Consider the following 13,381-nt stretch of genomic DNA (forward strand, 5'->3'; position numbering starts at 1 on the left):
GTACAACTGAAATAACAGCATTTTGTGGCAGCCTAGGATCTTCATTTGTCTGAACGGCACCTCAGACTACTCTGCTTTCTCAATTTAAATTCTCAAACACTCTTTGAAATGGGAGCCAAACCAAGTCTTAAGAGAGCTCATGAAAATTAAGCAGAATGTTTTAGCCTAAATTTACCTTGTGTTAAACACTTGTTACAGAGTCCTAAGCAGGCTATGGTAGCTAAGGGAATTGCATTGTCATTTTGCTCTTCCTGGGATGACCTGAAGGAATTAGGAGACAAAACATCAAAACATCAGTTCTCTATCAGATAATAAATGATCTTTAAGAAGACACAAAAATGTTAATACTTGAATCTCTCTCCCAGAGTCAGGGGTTGTTGTGTTTTAGTTTGATTAGTTGTTTGTTTGTTTGTTTTTGAGATGTCTTTACTTTGTTGTGGCTTATGTATTTGTTCTTACTGATGCAATTGTCTACATGGTACTAAATATTTGATAAATTACAGCTATAAAGGTGGTCCCTGCAAAACCTTATCACTGTCAACCATAGAATGGAATCATAAAGTCACAGAACAGCTTGGGTTGGAAGGGACCTTAAAGACCATCTAATTCCACCCCCCACCCCCCCCTGCCATGGGCAGGGACACTTCCCACCAGACCAGGCTGCCCAAGGCCTCATCCAGCCTGGCCGTGAGCACTTCCAGGGGTGTGGCATCCACAACTTCTCTGGGCAACCTGTGCCAGTGCCTCACCACCCTCTGTGGTAAAAAGTAGCCTCCTAACATCTAAAATAAATGTCCCCTTTTAGTTTAAAACCATTCCCCCTTGTCTTGTCATTATCTACCTGAGTAAAAAGTCACTCTTCAAGTGACTTTCCGCATCAAATTTGAGTTAAAATTCCTCATTCTGCTTTATAAATCTGGATTAAAATTTATGAAAATAAACTAGCATATATTGATCTTCCATTATATACAGAGCCTTAGAATACTTGCCTTGCCTAGATTTAGCCTATCAATTAAAAACCCTTTAAGCGCTAATACTAGACAGGCTCATACCTTAAATATTGTAGGCTTCAGCTGTCTTCTAACTACTTCAGAGCACTTTAAGATGAATACTTCAAGCTTCTTCTTGCCTCAAGACTCCTCTTCAGCCTTAAGCTGACAAAGTACAGTCTGGTGCTAGTCAGTCACGTTAGTCTTTAAAGGCTCATCATTAAGCTTTTGAACTGGGGGCATGGTGGTGGTGTGGTGGTGAGATGGGACGGATACCTGAAGACCACACTTTTACTACAATGTGCAGATGTACTGAATTAGATATTAATCTAGTGGGAAACAATCAAGAGAAGGAAAAGCTTCCATGCAATTTTCAGAGTATTTTCAAAAGCATACCTTACAAATTTATGCATGAAATGTTCTCTACACTGTAACAGTCTTGTTAAGATAAATGTGTTTTCTGCTGTTTCTGGTATTGTATACAGCTGCTGTAGTTGGTGCTGTTGGGGATGCTATCTATGTTCATCTCTTTTCTTTTTATAAGAAAAACAACGAAAAATGCCACCAAAATAAACCCCATGCACCAACACATCATCTCTAACTGATTATCTAAATATCACTTAAAATATCTACTACATACTATTTGAAGGCATCTTTTAAATTGTACACATAGCTGTGCAGGTGACTTACTTAGCAAAATAATGATCATTAAATTTCTTGAGTTACTGTCTATGGTATTTCAAAAAGCCATCCTTGAAGTAGGTGTTATGTATAATACGCAACTTAAACTTTTTAAATAGTCTTAGGAAATTCCAGTTGCTCAAAACCTAACAATGTCATTGCATTGCAATGTCACATGCAGTGATAACAAGTCTTGCTGGTCAATGTCAATACGTTTCTGCAAAAGGTTTTTGGCGATGTGTATTGCTCCACCATGTAGATACACATGTATTGCCCTACTGCTTGGAATCCATATAGCAAACTCAGGAGATGGACTAACCTGTAGTGCTGCACCATCTGGTGGTCTTTAACTTGAACAGGGGGAACTTGCACAGTGTCTTTTTCTTGTCAGCTTGAGATTTGTTTATTACTAAGGTCTGTATACTTTAAATGACTTTATAATTTTTCATTCTCCAGTAGAACTTAGAAGCAAATCTTGCTTCAGTAGAGCTTTGGGTTGCTTACATTAAAGTAATCCAAAAGACATGGTGCATCAAAGTGCATGCCAAAATGCTGACCAAAGATATAATTGCTTCTACTATATACAACAGTGCATCCTGTTACATTTCATAATGTTTCTCTTTTTCTACCAGGGAATTGCTGGAACAGATGTAGCTAAGGAAGCTTCTGATATTATCCTTACGGATGACAACTTCACAAGTATAGTTAAAGCAGTTATGTGGGGACGAAACGTGTATGACAGCATTTCCAAATTTCTTCAGTTCCAGCTTACAGTCAATGTAGTAGCAGTAATTGTTGCTTTTACAGGAGCATGCATAACACAGGTATGTACTGGTGGTGGGTAGTTTCAACTAAAAACGTTGCAAATATCACGACTGACTCAAATGAATTCAAACTCAGTTTTATAATAGTCCAAAGAATGTAATGCTCTTCAAAACATGGCAATGTCTTATAATAAACACCTTTAATAGCTGCAATTTGTTCACTTACACTCGAGGGTTTACATATCTATCTTTATAGGATTCTCCACTTAAAGCTGTGCAGATGCTGTGGGTAAATCTCATAATGGACACATTAGCCTCTCTTGCCCTGGCAACAGAGCCACCGACTGAAGCTCTTCTGTTGCGAAAGCCTTATGGTAGAAACAAACCTCTGATTTCCCGCACAATGATGAAGAATATCTTGGGTCACGCATTCTATCAACTGGTAGTGGTCTTTACACTCCTATTTGCTGGTAAGGATACTTAGACTTACAGAGTTATGATAAAAGTTCTATAGAGTTGAAGTCTTAAAACCTAGTTTTTTTTTATTCTACTGCATGTTCTGTCTGTGTGTGTGTGTGTGTAAAGTCACCAACTTAAGCTGCTGATAAATGTCTTTTATACACAGGTGAGAAAATTTTTGATATCGATAGTGGAAGAAATGCACCTCTGCATGCCCCTCCTTCAGAACATTATACTATTGTATTTAATACATTTGTGATGATGCAGCTGTTTAATGAAATTAATGCCCGAAAAATTCATGGCGAAAGAAATGTTTTTGAAGGGATCTTTAACAATGCTATCTTCTGTGCTATTGTTTTGGGGACGTTTGTTGTGCAGGTAAGTAACTTCTTGCTTACCCTGGAAATGCTAACCACCTAGGCATTTCATTTCTACAATGTGAAAAATCACCAGTCAAACACACTATAAAACACTTGGAAGTCCTGCTTGACAGGGTCTTCAGGTAAGACCTCTTTGAAATTGTCAAAATTGAAGTGTAGAATTACTTGTATTTAGTCTTTGTGTTTTCTAGTCCTTCAATTTGATCTTGGTGTTCTAGTCTCTTAAAATGTAAAGAAGCTGTATCTTCCTCAATAGAAATCTGTTATCTGTATGGATAATATTGCTTTAGGTCTTATTTACACTGATGACTAGTGACCTTTAGTTGGTGCATCTAGGCAATTTGTAAGAGCTGGTTAGTTAAATCTTTCTTTACAAACAAGATGAATTATTATCTGAAACTGATCAGGTCAACACACTGAGAAACAAAAAGTCAAAGTTTAATTTAAAGAAATAGTTTACACAAGATAGCTTCACCTTCTCATTAGCATTAACCTTTAATTCATTCATACCAATGTAGTGAAATAACCAACAAAACAGTATTACATTTTAATGATTAACAAAATATAATTTTGACTTATTTTAGACTTAAGATACGTCACACAACTTCTTAGCCTTTGAATTCTACAAAGTTGACCAAATATATAGCAGTTCAAGCAGTGCAAGTATATGCACCTCTACTTCATGTAAAATTGATTCACTTACTTTCCCAGTTTCAGACTTGTTCAGGTGGCACTTCCCCAGAAGTTACTTTTCTTTTTATGCTGGCAAATGCAGTAGAATATTATTTTCCAACAAATCCAAATATGTAGAAAATACTCCTGCCTACAACTGTGTTCCTTCCATAAACCTAATGGACAGATGCCTTCCTGAATAAGCAACTCTTGAGTTGTCTTACTGTTTTATTCCATGTTAATAAAATAAATTACTCTTGGGCTCTCAAGTTGTCAGGAGTCTTACTTAGTGGTCAGTACTGTTCCCTTTTGAGGTTTGCCCTGCTACTTGAAAGTTTATTCTCCAGGGCAGAGTTCCATGCATATTATTCCTATGCAGTGGGGATACCTTGCTCATTAGGGCCTGTACAGATTGTTGTAATAAGTCAGAAGGAGCTCATTTAACTTTTTTTTGAGGTCTTGACCACGCTTCCCCCAGGGATTTACTACATAAGTCATCATAAGACTTGTGTTAACAGAAGTTCATTCAGATCAGTTCATTCAACTTTCAGATGGTTGTTCATATGATAAATAAGCACTGTAAATTTGTAGTATTTGCTGTAAATGTCATATGAAGAGGGAAGACTGTAAGCACAAAGAAGTAACCAACAGGGTTTTTTTGAGTGTACCATATGAAGAATAACTAAGTAGTTCTTGAAAAACTGAAAAGCAAGAGAAGATTGTTCATGTTTGGAAACAGTTCCAACAGCTGAGACAGAAGAAGTACATTCTTAATGAGATAGTAAATCCTATGTTCTAAAGCAATGTTTTCTGTAACAATTTTTTATTACGGAATTTTCTAGTAACAGATCACTGATCTATGTTCAATAATGCTGCTCTTCACAGATAATTATTGTGCAGTTTGGTGGAAAGCCTTTTAGTTGCTCAGAACTCTCAATTGAACAGTGGCTGTGGTCTGTTTTCCTGGGCATGGGAACACTACTCTGGGGCCAGGTAAACTAGCTTTTTTTCAAAATGTCAACTATTTACTTGTGTGTGTGTGTTTGTATTTTCCATGTAAAGCATTTTATCTTAAGTACTCATATCTTTCAATGGGACTACATGAATTTGTGGAGATTAACAGTAAATACTGCATAAAATAGTCTAGGTCAATAGCTAGCAAGTCCGTAGTTGGTTATTCCTTACTCTGACAAGGCTGATTAGTTATAATTCCTAACTAGATGCTATGTCCAGTTTATGCTCAGTAACTTTTAACTAGGAGTACCTGTAGTAACTACTTAAACAAGAAATTGTCTTCAGCCAGGTAAGTACTAGAAGAACTTCTGTAAGAATACAGATGCAATTAGCATGCTAATGTTTCAATATATTTAACTTGGTGTTGAATGGTTTTCTTGATGAATCAGGACTGTTATACTTGCTAGTATTTTGGTATTTTAGGACTTCCTGGAATAGCAGAAAACACAGCAAAACTCAAAACAGTTTTCTCTTTAATCTTCTCCAGTTGCACAATTATGAAGCATAACTAAGCTACTGCATCTTTTTTGTATTTCAATACTATTGCATGCACAACAATAATTGTAAGCAGCAAGCTTATTTACACAAAGCTTCAGAGCTACGTAGCTTGTCATTATTTAATGGCATAGTTGTCTAAATTTTTCATACCGCTTGAAGAGTTTTCCAGTACAGTTTCTTTCATTCCACTTTGTAAAGAACACTTCCTGCTAATTTCATATTAAAATTGATTAATTTTAGTTGTGAATACATACAGAAGTGCATATTTTAAAAGTGGCTATGAGACTTTAAAGTAAGTTCTTGGAAAATGTATCATTTAAAAAAATTAAAATCAAATACTCACTCTGAGGTTTACAGGTAGTCTAGAAGAAAGAACTGAGATGGCTTGAAATACCTTTGATCCAAATAGTCTTGCAGGGGCTGCAGTTCATGCTGCTGTAGCATTTCATTAAAGAGAGAGATTTTTGACTTTCTGAGAACAGTGGAAACTGAAGTGTAAGCTGGGAGCATTCATAGTAGCCACGTCAGTATGAAGGGCAGTTTATTTTGCTTTTGGAGTAGTCTTTTGCTTTTGGAGTAGTCTTTTTCTTCTGCAGCTGCTGAAATGGTCTTCTAGGTTTATGCTCAAGGAAAACAGGTTGGGAACTGACATGGATCTACTAGATGGGATGTATCAAAAGATGAACTCCCCTTCACTACATAGTTCAACAGAATAGCCCTGAAGGTGGGGATGAAAAGGAAAGCTGGAACATACATAGCTTTTATTTATCTTAAGCTAGATGAATTAGTTTAAACTAAGTAGCAATTTAATAAAAACAAATAGCAATTTAATCATTTGGTATAAGGGTTTTGAAACATCACTCACCTTGCAAGTGGTATTTTCCAGGTGTCAAAGGAATGCATGCCTGTTCTGTATCTCTGAATAAGCTGTGGCTACTTCTAAGTAAATGTAGTTCCTCTCATATGAGGCAACACATCATGCTTATCAAAGTGAAGATGATCTGAAAGCTCTAGATACTAGTACAGTCTACAGAATTAATGGCTTTTCTTAAGTTTGGTACTGTTCCTTTGTGGCATGGTCAAGTAATTATAAAGTGGAATCTTTGTCCCTACTAAGGATGAAGTTTTCTAGGTTTGTAGTCCAAGTTTAATTTCACACCTCGGTTGAGGTGCTGTGGAAACACACAGCTTTGCAACTAATCAGCTGGAGTGATGGCTCTATGTGATGCACTTAACCCATGTATATCTTTATCTTTTTTCCTTTTTTTCCAACTTTGCTAATTGTATGCAGGATTGTATGTTAAGGCTTGCATCTGTTAGTATGTTTATTATTTTTCCCCTTAAAATAATAATCCTGTTTTGTAATTTTCATTCACTGTTAGTTGATTTCAACAATTCCAACCAGCCGCCTGAAATTCCTTAAGGAAGCTGGTCATGGAACACAAAAGGAAGAGATTCCTGAGGAAGAGCTAGCAGAAGATGTGGAGGAGATAGATCACGCGGAGAGAGAATTACGTCGTGGTCAGATCTTGTGGTTTAGGGGCCTAAACAGGATACAAACTCAGGTATGGTCTTGGAGAAGGTAGGACACAGTGGGTGTTATGAGGGAAATCACTCCTCTCCATCCCCAGTCCTTTGAGTGGCAGTTCTAAATGGTGTGGCTGAGACTCTCAAGAGGGGTTATGGATGAATGCATAATCCCTCAGGGTTTTGTTTTCTTCAGCTCTAAATGCAACTCTTACCTGTGTATCTGCTGTATTAAAAAAGAAAAGTGCCTTTCTTCTTTACTTTTTGTGTGTTATAGATGGGATGGTCCTTTTCTCTCTCTCTCTCTCTCTCTCTCTCTCTCTCATTCTCCCTCTCTCCCTCCCTCCCTCCCTCTCTCTCATTCTCTCTCTCTCATTCTCTCTCCTTCTCTGAGCAAGCTGTCACAATCTCTGATTCCTTGCAGATGGATGTAGTGAATGCTTTCCAGAGTGGAAGTACCATTCAGGGGGCTCTAAGGCGGCAACCCTCCATCGCCAGCCAGCACCATGATGTAACAAATATTTCTACCCCTACACATGTAGTGTTTTCCTCTACTACTGCTTCTACTACTGTGGGGTGTGAGTGTGTGTTCCTAAAGTGCATGAAATTAACATTTCCTGATTCACATACCTAACGTTTCTCATTTTCTCCTTAGTACTTAAAATCATCGTTCAGGCTTTTCATAGAGCTTTTCCACAAAGTGGAGTCCTCAAGACTTTTTTTTCTTAGAGGGCTGAGAACAGGTGGAACAATTGCAACAAAAGAATTTCATGTTAAAGCTGTGAGCCTGCACATCCTGTACCTTCATCCATTTGTGTATAGAGGGGTATTTAAGATAAAAACAGGAAAACTGTTGTAAATTTTCGAGTATATGCCTCTTAGGGTGACTTACGTTGAATAAGTGAATTAAGTGTACAATCGTAGAACTAGGTCTACTAAGTAGTTGTCTTGTACTCCATATAGCACAAATAATACATTAAAAGGTAAACAAACTGATGGAAAAGCAATGGTATTTTGAAAATATGAATGTAGTTAGAACATGGAGCACTAAATGCATTTTCTTTGTAGCCTGTGAGGAACTTCTGAATCTCTGCTTTTGTTGGACGTTTTTACTGAATAACACAACTTTCTCAACATCAGGATTCAGGTGGCGAAACAAGGCTTCTTAAGTGCGTACAAGTCAGAAGAAACATTTATTTAGCTAATCTAAAAAGGAAAAAATATTTAAGCACTCAGCGGTAAAACTTTCATTCACGTTTGAAGGATTTCTTTTCCTTTCTAGGTTCTTCTGGCAGCAGTTCATAAGCCATCAGTGACAGTACAGTTCTTGTCTCACCTTAATTCTGCCCTGTTGATATTGTGATCTAAGTGGCATTTTAGTTTCAGCCTTTCCCTCTGTAGAGGCTAAAAATTTAACTGCTCATGTATGTAGGCTTAAATTATGGATTCTCTTAAATTATGGATTCTGAAGATGTGTAACAGTTAGATATTAGCTATCAGTATTCAACTATTGTTGAAAGTTTTCCATCTTAGTTATATATTATACATTTAACTTCCTTCTCTAATTTCCTATAGAATGGTTAAATAATCGTTTTTTAAAATAACTTTGAGAAGGCTTCTTTTTTTTCCCCTCCTGCTTTTTAAGATTTCAGATTACCAGGTGGATGAAGACCCTTAATTTAAGGAGCTGCCTTAATTGTTCTCTTCTGATTTTTTTCCGGCTTGGCCAGAATTTGTGCTAGTTTGCACAAGCTAACCTGTTCTCCATTGGTGACACAGATATTTTCCTACTTTGCAGCAGTATTGAGAAGCTCAGCTCACAGACTTGCATGCCTGAAAAACACAAAATGAAAAGTAGATTTACCAGAAAGGATGTGCAGAATTGCATCTCCTACTTAAAATGCTAATGAGTAACCTGTATCCCAAACTACACTCAAGAAAATTAATTAGACATTCAGAATTCTCTAGAGAGCAACTTCACGCCATGCTGTCACTTGAGCAGAATCTAATGGGTGCTGCAGCATCTCATTACATCAAATGACCAATGCTGGTACAAAGCTACAGCAGTGCAGAAGCAGTTTTTGAGTCTCACTGAGAAGTACAGCCTTCTGCTACACCCTCCAGGAGAACATCTTTTGATAAGTAATGTATGTTAATGGGAAGCAGATGTGTTACTTCATTTTTCTCTTTTTTTGGAGCTGTTTGCTGGAAGACAGTTCAGATGTTCCTGTGAAGCGAGGTTGCTGCTCTAAGCAGCCATCTGGCCAGGAGGATTTGGAGTGCTTACTGCATTCCTTGCTATTCTGGTACTAATATGAGAAAGGCCTGTTGACAGTATAAATTATATGTAACAAATTGTCTTGTTTGCTCCTCACCTATATTTATTTATAGTTAGCTTTCTTGTCTAATTATCTTTAGTAGCTGAAAATAAAACTTTTTTTTTTTTACCTTTTATTACTTAAAATGCTGTTTATCTGATTTCTGCCTTCATGGCTGACTTTCTAAGGGTCCTGGGTTCACAGGAGTGTCCAGATTAGTCTTGATTCACATGCACGGAAATAACTTTATTGTGGATATGTTTATATTCCTATGATAATTACAGCTGTCCTGTTAAGCTAAAAACTGTTTTCCATTACTGCTTATGTTCTAACTTACCATCTGTAAGCAATGAAAAACTATTCCCATGAGGCAATCATATTTCATTTTGCCACAGAAATTGGTGGTGGGATGCAATATGCCAAATAAAGGAATTGCAAACTTTCAGTTTGGCATTGTCACTGCTGATTCTCTTGGAAAGTGCCAAGACAGCTTATGCAGCATGCTGGACTTGTTTAAAGCTCATGTAACATGCAAACTCCTTAGGAGCATGCTCAATTTTTTTTCATGTGATGAATAGTAAAGTATTAGATGCTGCTGTAACATTTTACTTCTCAAGCACATCAACACTATTTCTTGTCATCCCTTTATTGAAAGTTGCATGTCCTCCCTGTCACCTCCCAGTGATTTCCACTGTCATTGGGTCTCAGCTGTATATCTACAGTATAAAAATGGGGACTTCATAGGTTTTTAGTAAAATTCTTAGTGGAAATGGGGGTTGGGGGGGAGGGGGAACAATGTTATTTCTAGAGGTCAAAGAAAGTGGTCAGAATCTGTCACATGTAGTGCTTCTCTGGTAACAAACTTGACACACTGCTTTTGGGGAGTCCTTTTCTGTGTTTACTACAAGGGTGTTTGGTGTATCTTAACTCCTTTGAGCAGGTCAGGAACATTGACTTCAACCTTCCAGCTTCATTCCTTCACCTGGAATTGCTTTATGTTTACTATAAAGGAACTCAGTGCATCTTGTATGGAAGCAGTAGTCCTGATAAACTTCCGTGCTTGAAACAAGTCACCTTGGATGTGCAAAAGAAAAGTTGTCTTAAATTAGAAGTCTTCTTAAATTTTGACTTACTGTTTTGTAACAGTAAGCTATTCTTGTTTACTAGAAAATTTTGCTCTGTTTCTTATTGTACAACACAGGAGCTTTGGATTGAAACTACCTCCCTGAAGACTTACTTGGATTGCTTAGAGATGTTGAGCATTGAATAGGCTACTAACAGAAGGGGACGCTGAACTGTATTTTGATGAAAGTGTTAGACAAAGGGCTCATTGACTTCTGATTAACTATATGCGTATCAATTCAAGAATAAATACTGAAATTCTGTAGTTGGTCAGGGAAACATGGAACATAGGAGAAGAGGTGTGTGGCAGGTGATTTCATCCTTCAGATGACAATTTTGAAAAACATAAGTTGAAGTCAACTTGGACATGCACAATTTGCAAAATGAAGTTGTACTTCACTATATCCAATTTCACATCCAATTCCATTCTGAAATGTTTGTTTATGAATTCTGTAAACTCAGTATTCTAATTTGAAAAATGTTAGTTAAGCAGTGAAAAGACTTCAGCCTGGGAATTTTGTCCATGAATTCAATGAAAATTGAAAACTCAAGTAAGCTAAGGCTGATCACCTGCTTCTCTGATACTTTGTGCTACTTGAGTAGTGGTTTCAAAGTTAGAATCTGTCATGGCTACATTTTAAGTGTACAATACAATATTCAGGTTCCTAGTTCTGGTATTAAGCTTCCAAATCATTATTAAGAAACTTTCTCTAGTGTGATAGATGGGTATATACTCGAATATTTACAGCTGTTACAGTGGTATCCTTTTTTGCATGACTTCATAAACGTCTGGTCATTGTGACATTGGCTTACATGTGCTTGGCTTTTTCATAGTCAGTTGACATCCTAATTCCTAGCATGAGAATTAGTAACCCTTTTACCCTCTAACTTATTTTCAGCCCCATTCTCCCTTTCTGCCCCCATTCCCCTCCCCCCCCCAGTATTCAATAAAACTCACTGAAATTTATTTAATTTGTGAATAAATAAATAATTGTTGGCCTCACTTGAAAAATGCTTAGCCCATGTTAAGTAATTGAACAATTCTAGTGCCATGTCTGAATTTTTAGGCCCTTCAGCTTCTTGCAGTACTTTCACAATTTTTATTCCTATTGTATAGACTGGCAGTGCTCTACTGAAATGCTCTTCATTTTACAGTTTATTGCAAGTTCCACTGCATCACATATAAATTCGATTCACTCATGTCTAGCTGTTTGTGGATTCAAACTCATAAGAACCATACCATTAACAGTAAATCTGCAGTGTTTTAACAACCTTTTTTTTTGTTTACAGATCCGAGTGGTGAATGCATTTCGTAGTTCCTTGTATGAGGGGCTAGAGAAACCTGAGACACGAAGCTCAATTCACAATTTTATGACGCATCCTGAGTTTAGAATAGAAGACTCCGAGCCTCATATTCCCCTTATTGATGATACTGATGCTGAAGATGATGCTCCAACAAAACGCAACTCTACTCCCCCACCCTCTCCCAATAAAAATAACAATGCGGTTGACAGTGGAATTCACCTTACAACAGACATGAACAAGTCTGCTACCTCTTCATCCCCAGGGAGCCCGCTACATAGTTTGGAAACATCACTCTGATTGTAAGCTGAATGTTAACACACTAGCTGCATTGTAAAGAAATTGAAACTGGGTCTCTTCACGCATTATGATGGACAAGATGATATTCTTGTCTTGGACTTCAACAGAAGACACACTTGTACGAATGTAGATTTATTTTTTTAAAAAAAAAAGCTTTCTGCCAGACTGGAGGGTGCTTTTTTGGGGGTGGGAGTAATAATGAACTCTGACAGATGAACAGTAACTCAGCATAAGTGACCTGTGGATCATCTGTTGTACTTAAGAATGGTCCTGAACAGTGTGTTAGCAGAGCTTTAGTTTATCTTGATCCTTTTTTGAGGGGAAGGCTGGGAAGGGCAAGGAGGCCCTGGATTGTTGAATTGATACTTTAATTTCTGCTGTTGGCTGTTAATAATTTGGATTATTTATGTTTATAAATGATACAGATCTGTTTACAAGGTTTGTAGATACTTTTTTGTTCCTGTTCATAGATGGGAAGCTTCCTTATAAATGATGCAGAGAAAAAAAAAAAAAAAACTAGTCCTTCAAATACTGCTGTATTTTCAGGAAAAGGGTGTTTCTATTGAAACTGTACTAAATTTTGCCTGCAATTTACCTTGTTAAATATTGTAGATAAATTGCTAATACTAATAGCCAAATAGATAACACTAATGCTTTGTAAAAACATGAGCAGTGGTGTTCTAATGAAGTTATGGCCTCTGTCCTAATTAGTTTCTTAAATACATTTACTACTTAATGGTTTTGAAACAACTGTTTAATTTTTAAAAATTTTGAGAAACTTACTGAATAACTTTTGTTCAGAACTTAGTAGGATTGTTTAATGCAGGACATCAATATGTGATGGAACTTGCTTGAAATATTTCTGTTATCTTGGGCAAAATGGATTAAATCAAAATACATCAGAATCTTAGTCCTTTGTTTTTGTCTAAACATGTTTAGTGCTGTCTTGGTGAACTGTGAGTGGAACTGTGATTTTTTTCTAATCTATAGAATCCTTCATGCAGCATGAGGGCTGTTGGCATTTTGAAAGGTTGTTAGTGGGTAGCATACATGTTCTCCTTTTTGTTTTTGAAACTTGTTTGTAAACATGAATAAATCTGCCCTTTTGTTAAAATAAAATTGCAGCAATGGTTTATTACAGATTTTTTTTTTCCTCAGCTCCTTCACAGGAAACATTGGAAAGTACTCTTTTGTATTACTGGTTAACTTTAAATTACAGTTTCAAGATGGTAACAGCCCCACTAAAGCAGTACTTTGGGTAAATGGAATCATGGTGGCTGCCTCATAATGAATGTAAGCTTAAGGTACTCAGAAGTCTTCAAAGAGCCCAAAAAGTACTTGGAAATGAACAGGTC

General features: G+C 36.9%; 1 protein-coding gene across 8 annotated transcripts in view; it reads left to right on the top strand.

The window, feature by feature from the left end:
- ATP2B1 (ATPase plasma membrane Ca2+ transporting 1) overlaps positions 1-13,145 on the top strand; it is a 63,635-nt gene extending 50,490 nt beyond the window's left edge. For 4 of the 8 annotated variants that reach the window (XM_040557790.1, XM_040557796.1, XM_040557773.1 and 1 more), the window contains exons 16-22: positions 2,303-2,494; positions 2,691-2,904; positions 3,060-3,271; positions 4,831-4,938; positions 6,840-7,022; positions 7,409-7,495; positions 11,715-13,145. In XM_040557790.1, coding sequence (XP_040413724.1) covers positions 2,303-2,494; positions 2,691-2,904; positions 3,060-3,271; positions 4,831-4,938; positions 6,840-7,022; positions 7,409-7,495; positions 11,715-12,026 — 1,308 coding nt within the window. In that variant the 3' untranslated portion in view covers positions 12,027-13,145. Of the gene's footprint in view, positions 1-2,302; positions 2,495-2,690; positions 2,905-3,059; positions 3,272-4,830; positions 4,939-6,839; positions 7,023-7,408; positions 7,563-11,714 lie in introns of all 8 variants that reach the window. The other 4 variants (XM_040557804.1, XM_040557823.1, XM_040557814.1 and 1 more) reach the window with 2 other exon arrangements.
- Positions 13,146-13,381: the final 236 nt, after the last annotated feature.

This window comes from Cygnus olor, chromosome 1 (assembly GCF_009769625.2).
Source record: "Cygnus olor isolate bCygOlo1 chromosome 1, bCygOlo1.pri.v2, whole genome shotgun sequence".
In the NCBI taxonomy this organism is placed as follows: Eukaryota; Metazoa; Chordata; class Aves; order Anseriformes; family Anatidae; genus Cygnus; species Cygnus olor.